The 8,395-nt window shown below is 54.3% G+C and overlaps 1 protein-coding gene across 1 annotated transcript; it reads left to right on the plus strand.

Moving 5' to 3' along the window:
* Positions 1-2,433: 2,433 nt before the first annotated feature.
* Positions 2,434-3,867, plus strand: KCNS2 (potassium voltage-gated channel modifier subfamily S member 2). The gene has a single exon (XM_055431574.2). It carries the CDS (start codon positions 2,434-2,436, stop codon positions 3,865-3,867), a length of 1,434 nt encoding a protein of 477 aa, XP_055287549.1.
* Positions 3,868-8,395: the final 4,528 nt, after the last annotated feature.

The raw sequence follows: 8,395 nt of genomic DNA on the forward strand, positions 1-8,395 counted from the left end.
GCAGGTAACACACTTGCACACGCAACCCCCTCCCCCATACCCAGAGGCAGATGGCTACCACCGGGACAGAGCGCCTCTGTATAAAGCCAGGCTTGGTTCCAGGGAAGTCCATATGAAACCAGCTCAAGGGTCCTCCCCAGGCCCTCCAAGGAGTCCCAGAGCACTCAAGCTCTGCAGAGCACCTGTCTAGCTCAGGTGGCGTTACCCGGGTGTTGTAAGTAAAATACATGCTGCCTGCAGTGGCCGGGGTGGCTGCTCTGGGAGTCCAGAGCCGCAGAGGGCTTTCCTGGGACCTGGAGCCCACCAGCTCCCTGCTAAGCTCACGATGTGCTTTCCCATTTTATCGAAGGGGGACTGCGCGAGGGGCTGAGACCAAGGGGAGGGGGCTCCCCAGGGACTGTGGGCCCATTTCTTAGCTCTAACCCAGCAGCAGTGCTTTGAGGAACAATCGTAGGAGACCAAGAGCTCAAAGCGGGGCCACAGGTCTCCTGGGGAATGCAGACGCGGCTACTGAGCACATCTATGCTGGACCCACACCCCCAGGTCCCCACGGTGTCCGCATACACACGTTCCTCATTTCATTAGGCACACAGCATGCTGTACACACAGCTCACAGTCTGCCGTTGTGTACACACAGCACAATGACAAGCCCCAGGTGCCCCTGTTCTGACACACTGTGCACATTCCCCCCACTACCCCAGAAGTCCCGTTTTTAATTAACGCTGCGCAGACCCTGAAAAGCCCTGCTTTCCTCAGTCTATACACACATACACACACACAGTTCCCAGCCATCCTCCGAAGCTGGCACAGCACCCCGGCCTGCACACACACAGTGCCCACACAGAGCTCCCAAACAGAACTCCGTGACTCCCTCCCACGCCGGTAGGGCCGGCGCTCCCGGCCCCAGCAAGCTAGGCTGGGCTCGACCTTGGGTTTCCCTGTCCCCCGTTTCTCCCCGCTCTTCCCCCATTGCTTTCCTCACCACCCCGCTTCCCCCGCAGCCTCAGGAAACTTTTCAGCAGGTCCCTAAAAGGGGGAACACCTGGAGCTCCTCGCGTCCCGCCCTTCCCCCCAGGACGGACGCAAGTCGCCGGTCATTCCCCAGTTCGGCTCCGCCCGAGAGACTCAAGTAGGGAAAGGTCACCGTAGGCAGCCCCCTGCCTGCGCCCTGGGAGCAAGAGGGTGGTCGTAACAGCTTGTCATCAGGGGAGGTAGGTGAGTGATCGGGAAAGGTGTTGGCTCGGCCTCGAGCCGCGGGCGCGAAGGGGTCTCCGCGACGCCGAGGCGGCAGCCTCTCCGGAGTCCGGGCGGCGGCCTCGCGCGGAGCTGGGAGGCGCGGAGCTGTCCGTTCAGCACCACCGCGCCGCGCCCCAGAGCAGGGCCCGCGCAGAGGCGCACGGGCTCGGCTCCCGCTCCTGATCCCGCGGGCTGCGGCGCGCGTCGTTGTCTCTCCTCTGTGCCGAGGGGCGCGCGGATCTAAAGCGGGGGGGGCTCTGCGAGCGTCGGGGCCACGCAGCCACCTGTGAGCCTCCCGCAACTGCGGACGGCGGCGGCCTCTCCGGCCGGAGACAGGAGGCGCTCGGCGGACCCCGCCCGCCCGCCGGGCGCACACACAGGCGCACACACTCAGAGCACCCTCGCGCACACGCACAGCCAGCCGGCAGCGGCGGCCTCAGCGATGCTCGCCCGCAGGTCGGGGAAGTTTCCCGCCGGCCTCGGCCGCGGGCCCCAGAGCTCGCAGGTAAGCGCTTCCAGAACGCGCGGGGCGAGCCCGGGTAGCTCCGCCGGGTAAGGCGCGGCGCACGCGGCTCCAGGGCACGGCGCCAGGCGGGCGGGGGAAGCCCGGGGCGGAGGACGAGGAGGGCTTCAGTCTCGGGGGGCTGGACTCCGGGGACGCCAGGCCGGCCCCCTTACCCTGTCCTGGGGTTAAGGACTCGAGAGGTGGATCTCCCCGCCCCCCACTCCCGAAGCTACGCGCCCCCCATCTCGGCCCAGCCCTGCCGGTGCGCATCCCAGCTCTGGTCCCGCCTGTCTGCGGCGAGAGGGCGGGGGCGTCTCCTCGGCCCGCCCACGGGCAAGGTCAGCTCGCAGCTCGCGGAGCCGCTGGGGTGCGACCCCGGGCAGCGGAAAGCGACCGACAGAACCCCCAGGATGGGGGTACGGGCGCGGCCATGCTAGTAGAAACATAACCCACCCTCCCCAACTCCAACCCTTTCTTTGGGAGGCGGGGAGGCAAAGCCCAGAGAACGGTCCTCCTATCCCAGTGTCCTTCAGTACTCAGAGACCCGCTGGAGAGGACTGGGCGCTCTAGAGACGGATGGGGAGAAAGGAAGGGGTGCCCGAGCCCCGAGCGCCGGGCGCTCACCCGACGCGCTTCCTTTGGTTTCCAGGTGTAGCGCCCTCGCGCGGCGCGGGCGGCCGGGCGTCTCCAGCATGACTGGCCAGAGCCTGTGGGACGTGTCGGAGGCCAACGTCGAGGATGGAGAGATCCGCATCAACGTGGGCGGCTTCAAGAAGCGGTTGCGCTCGCACACGCTGCTGCGCTTCCCCGAGACGCGCCTGGGCCGCCTGCTGCTCTGCCACTCGCGCGAGGCCATTCTGGAGCTCTGCGACGACTACGACGATGCCCAGCGCGAGTTCTACTTTGACCGCAACCCTGAGCTCTTCCCGTACGTGCTGCACTTCTACCACACCGGCAAGCTTCACGTCATGGCAGAGCTGTGCGTCTTCTCCTTCAGCCAGGAGATTGAGTACTGGGGCATCAACGAGTTCTTCATCGACTCCTGCTGTAGCTACAGCTACCACGGCCGCAAAGTGGAGCCCGAGCAGGAGAAGTGGGACGAGCAGAGCGACCAGGAGAGCACCACGTCCTCCTTCGACGAGATCCTGGCCTTCTACAACGACGCCTCCAAGTTCGATGGGCAGCCCCTGGGCAACTTCCGCAGACAGCTGTGGCTGGCGCTGGACAACCCTGGCTACTCGGTACTGAGCAGGGTCTTCAGTGTCCTGTCCATCCTCGTGGTGCTCGGGTCCATCATCACCATGTGTCTCAATAGCCTGCCAGACTTCCAGATCCCTGACCGCCAGGGCAACCCGGGGGAGGACCCCCGGTTCGAAATCGTGGAGCACTTTGGCATCGCCTGGTTCACCTTTGAGCTGGTGGCCAGGTTTGCTGTGGCCCCCGACTTCCTCAAGTTCTTCAAGAACGCCCTCAACCTGATCGACCTCATGTCCATTGTCCCCTTTTACATCACGCTGGTGGTGAACCTGGTTGTGGAGAGCACACCTACCTTGGCCAACTTGGGCAGGGTGGCCCAGGTCCTAAGGCTGATGCGGATTTTCCGCATCTTAAAGCTGGCCAGACACTCCACTGGCCTCCGCTCCCTGGGCGCCACCCTGAAATACAGCTACAAGGAAGTGGGACTGCTTCTGCTCTATCTGTCTGTGGGGGTCTCCATCTTCTCCGTCGTGGCCTACACCATCGAAAAGGAGGAGAACGAGGGCCTGGCCACCATCCCCGCCTGCTGGTGGTGGGCCACCGTCAGTATGACCACCGTCGGGTACGGGGATGTGGTCCCGGGGACCACGGCAGGGAAGCTGACCGCCTCTGCCTGCATCCTGGCGGGTATCCTGGTGGTGGTACTGCCCATCACCTTGATCTTCAATAAATTCTCCCACTTTTATCGGCGCCAGAAGCAACTTGAGAGCGCCATGCGCAGCTGTGACTTTGGAGATGGAATGAAGGAGGTCCCTTCCATCAATTTAAGGGACTATTATGCCCATAAAGTTAAATCCCTCATGGCGAGCCTGACGAACATGAGCAGGAGCTCGCCAAGCGAGCTAAGTTTAAATGATTCCCTACATTAGCTGGGAGGGCTTGACATCCTCAAACCCATATTGCTGAGCTGTCTCTTGTGCCTCTGGCACGGTCCAGGTACCCTAGGGTTATGGCGTGAGGAGTATGCCCAGCCCCAAAGGGGAGAGAACGCATGGGATCTGCACCCCAGGTTGCTTCTACAGTATTTAGGATCATTTTTAGAGGGTGGTGTGTCTGACACCATGCCTTTGCACCTTTCAGTGAAATGACGCTCACTGGTCTTCGCATCGTGGGCATAAAATATTCACCTTCCTGCCGGATGAGCCCCACCTAGAATGCTAATTTCTCTGTTCATTGTGTTCTCTCATTTAGTGCTCATGGCCCAGGACAGTCTCTGAGTTGTCTGTGCTCCTGTTTCTGAGGCTGTCATGTGAGTTCCGTGCAAAAAACCCCCCCAAACACGTCCTGTGGAAACACATCTGTGGGGCCTGAAAGGATAGGATGAGGTTTTGCTCACAGTCAGGTGAAAACAAAATCTCAATTCTTTATCCATTGCTTTCATTTAGTTTTAATACCAAACAAAGAGAATGTGCAGTTAAGTAGACATGACCGATTCAAGTCTGTGAGTTGTTTTTGTCAATGACCTGTAGCCTTGTGACTTGCATGGGTACCCTGCTCACCTTTCAAATGATGTACACCCGTGTTCACCTCTTAAATGTTGCTCTTTAGAGAATGTTGTTTTGTTAAACATGTAGTGAAGATTGACATTTTCCCCAAGAATAGATGCATTAGGGCTAGGGACTTCAGCTAAACATAGGCCAAATCGCATGATGCTTGAAGATCTTTCAGAATCAGGCCTCATTCTTTTCTGGGTGGTTGCAGGGACATTTATTTCTTGCTGAGGTTGCTGGTCTAGGTCATTTGACCGAACTTTGCTGTGTCTTAGCTATTAGCATGTTTCTGAAATGTTTCTTTTTTAAGGTGTTTAGAAATAAGATCGTGTTGTCTTTCTCAACTAACAAGTTTACTGTTTTACTGTCTTTCTGAGGCAAACATTTTTGGGCTGCTAGCAAGGGCAGTAGCTTAGAAAATTTTGTTACCTGCTCTGAAAGCTTAGGTAAAGCTTTTATTTCCAAGCAGAGTTTACTTAGATAATTTTGCTTCTAGGACATGGTATGTAACACACAATGCTCTAATCACCCTAGAGTTCCTGGTATGACATGGACACCTGGGGGCATGGAAGTGTGTACTCAAAATATAGACAAGTGGCTTATCCAGGATGGAAATATTACAGTTCTTATTTCCATTTCAGCTGCCTTCTGTTGGGGGGAAGGTTGGTGGAGGTCAGGAGAAAGGAAAGAGTTGTAAAACAAAAAAGCATTGTTAATGTTATAAATAACTGCAAACTTCTTGAAAAACTTGATGCTATTTTAAAGACCCTTAAACTTTCAAACTTGGGTTGAAGGTTAAGAACTCTTTCCTTTTCCAAAATGCCCTCCCTCCTTCTTCAGTTAACTATCATGTAGCATTTTGAAGGGTTAACTTGGGTAGTTCTCTGTTATATTCTAGGTAATCGGATGGTGTTCCAGTTGGTCTCTGTTCTTTTTCTTTGGAAAGGCTACAGAATCCAGGGATCCACAGGTGGAGTTAGGCAGGCTTTTTCTCGAGGGCTTAGATCTTCCTTAAAAAGGTCCATTTTGTGTCTTAGTTGGTTGAAGGTAGTACATACCCCTCAGATAGAGTGAGGATCTTGTCAGAGGCTTTATGTACTTGTAGTTGCCATGGCTACTACAGAGTGGGCCATTTGTTGGATGAATGCACTAGTCACTTACACCTTTGGGTCCCCAGTTCAAATCTTTCCATCAGACTGGAGCCTCATAGGGAGCAGGGAGGCAGCCACCTCCTAGTGCGACCTGATCTACCATCTACTCTGTTTCTCAGAAATATCAGGAAAGGTGAGATGCCTTAGGGGAAACCAGCCACCAAGTCAGAAGAGCAGGGTTATTTCTTAGAATTTGCACATGTAGCACTTGGCTTTGGCTGATGTTTGCAGCATTGGAAGGCAGAGAATTTATGAAATCATCTCCAGCTGCATTGAGGCAGGTTATGGTACAAACTCGTGAAGACTGTTCAGTTTGCCAAGGCTGATGGTATTGGGTCACTGAGCATGGTATCCACAGTCACTGACCATAAAGCTTGTGAAAAGAGGAAGCAAGGCAGCAGGCTGAATAATAGCTCAGTCACTCTCCTCAGTATTCTTTTTAAACAGGAAGTACCACTGAGACAGAGATACTTCTAGTGGTTACTCTTTGCTGATATGAAAGCTGGAAAACTTGATTTTTTATTTTGGTGATGACTTGCATTTATCTGGTGCCTTTCATTGGGGGAATCCCAAAGTGCTTTAGAGACTGTCTTTTTAATATCTTTTGTACATATATATACACACATATATATACTCTTATAAAATATTATTTTGCCCATCCTGGAATTTCAGTCACTTCTGAGCATGAGAATAGCCTAATAGCACTGAGGGCTCCAAGCAGTGGTTTCAGGCAAGAGGGCAAGAAACCAACCCAGCTGGCTTGAACACTGGAGTTAATTCCCACAGAGAATGGAGATGGAACTCTGATCCAGGGAGAAAGAACCCTTCCTTTCCCACAGAGTAGCACCGAGGTACCAGGTATGCAGTTCACAAGAGCTCTCAGTGGGGCTTTGATTAACCTTGTCAGATAACATTTGATGGAGCAGTTTCTTCTGGTCCCTGAAACTATTTGGTGCAGGGAAGGGGTGGGGGAGGGGTCGGGTGAATTTTCTGTTCTGTTTCAGGAGTTGAGAATGTGATTACGAGCTGACAGCTTTGGCCACCAGGCTGCCAGGCTGACCCATCCACCCTCTTTGGGTGACACAGTCGCTTCAAAGCACCTATGTCCAACTGTGGGCTTGAGAACAGCGTCACTGCCAACATTTGAAGGTTGTTCTTTTCAACGCCATTGGGACAAATATATAGGTCATGCTTTTCTCGAAGTGTATGTGATGAGCATTTTGAAAGCACTGGCTGGGAAGTGACACTGTGTCTTTACTGCATAGATGCATGTTGGTTGTCGTCCAGTGTTTTCTGTCAACCCCCTACATTTCCTGGCTTTGTTACCAAGGAGGGGCATGTTGTAATGCTGAGCTGATGTGTAGCTCCTGAGGTAGTAATTGGTATTTACCGCTTGGATTTGTTATTTCTTCTCGTCTTAGTGTTCAAATAATGGAACTACCTGCTAATTCTTGCCTCACTTCGAAGAAAATGGTATGTTATGCACTTTGGGATAGCCGTGATCTGTACAGGCTGTGTGTTATCTCCTTGAAGGCTTAGCTGGTATTTCTTGTATGTTTTAACAGCATGACTTGTTACAGAGTTGTAATTTAAAAAAATCAAGAACGCTGTATTTGTGCTGTCAGTTTTAACACTCATTAACGCGCTACTGTGCGGGCATTGATGCAACCCCGAGGAGCCCTTCTGTGTGATGGCCGCATTTTAGCCTCTGTGCCTTGACTCAGCAATGAGGGGTAACGCTGACACACTCAGGACTCCAGCCTTGAAGAGTATGAGGATTAAATAGAAAATGATTGCTGACACTCCCTTAGGGCACTTCAGTTACACATGGAGTGGCAAACACAACAAGGGCGTTTGACCCTGGGAACCAGATTTCTTGAGAAAGGCCGGGCTTTTTGAGCATTTGTTGGGAAGGAAGAGGTGTTCATTCTTCTTTGGGGGTATGGAGAGGTGGGGGTCCCTTTTTCACTGGAACCTGGAGCGGCCAGCCTGCTCTGCAGTGGGAGTGGTTCTGAATTACTGGAGCCCCTGTGAAACAGACACCCCTGGTAGGGTGTGCCCCGCCTCCTGTCTCATCAGCACCACCGACGACGGGCCTGCCGGTGCCAACCTCACCACACCTGGTTGCCATGCCCCCCACTGCCACAGTGCCTCCCTGGCAGCAAGTCGGGGTCCTGGGTAACCAGAGTGCTCTGGCTGGTTTGCCGTGACAATTGCAGGGGGAATTGGCCCTTAGTACCTACTCAACCCAGTAGTGACCTAGCCTATGGGGTTCCCCCAGTGGCTCAGTGGTTAAGAATCCACCTGCAATGCAGGAGACGCAGGTTCGATCCCTGGGTTGAGAAGGTCCCCCTGGAAGAGGGTATAGCAACCCATTCCAGTATTCTTGCCCGGCAATCCCACGGACAGAGGAGCCTGGCAGGCTACAGTCTGTAGGATCTCAAAGAGTTGGACACAGTTGAATGACTGAGCATGCACGCCTGTGTGACCTAGCCTATGAGCCATTCTGAAGGCCACGTGAACCTGTAGGGAGGTCCCTGGGATAACTGGGCTTTGCTCCCTGTTTTGCCTTCAACTCTGTGATCTTAGGCACGTCACTTTGCCTCTCTGAGCCTCACATCCCCCTGCTGCAAAATGAGGAGCCTGGATTAGATCAACCTTAAAGCCCTGCCCAATTCTTCATCCCAGTGTCAACACAGAATTTCTGCATGGTGCTCCACGTCCTCCTTCTAGCACCGAGCGGAACTCAATAGCCT

Source organism: Moschus berezovskii, chromosome 16, assembly GCF_049115385.1.
Source record: "Moschus berezovskii isolate FMDL1 chromosome 16, NW_MosBer_1.0, whole genome shotgun sequence".
NCBI classification, from domain to species: Eukaryota; Metazoa; Chordata; class Mammalia; order Artiodactyla; family Moschidae; genus Moschus; species Moschus berezovskii.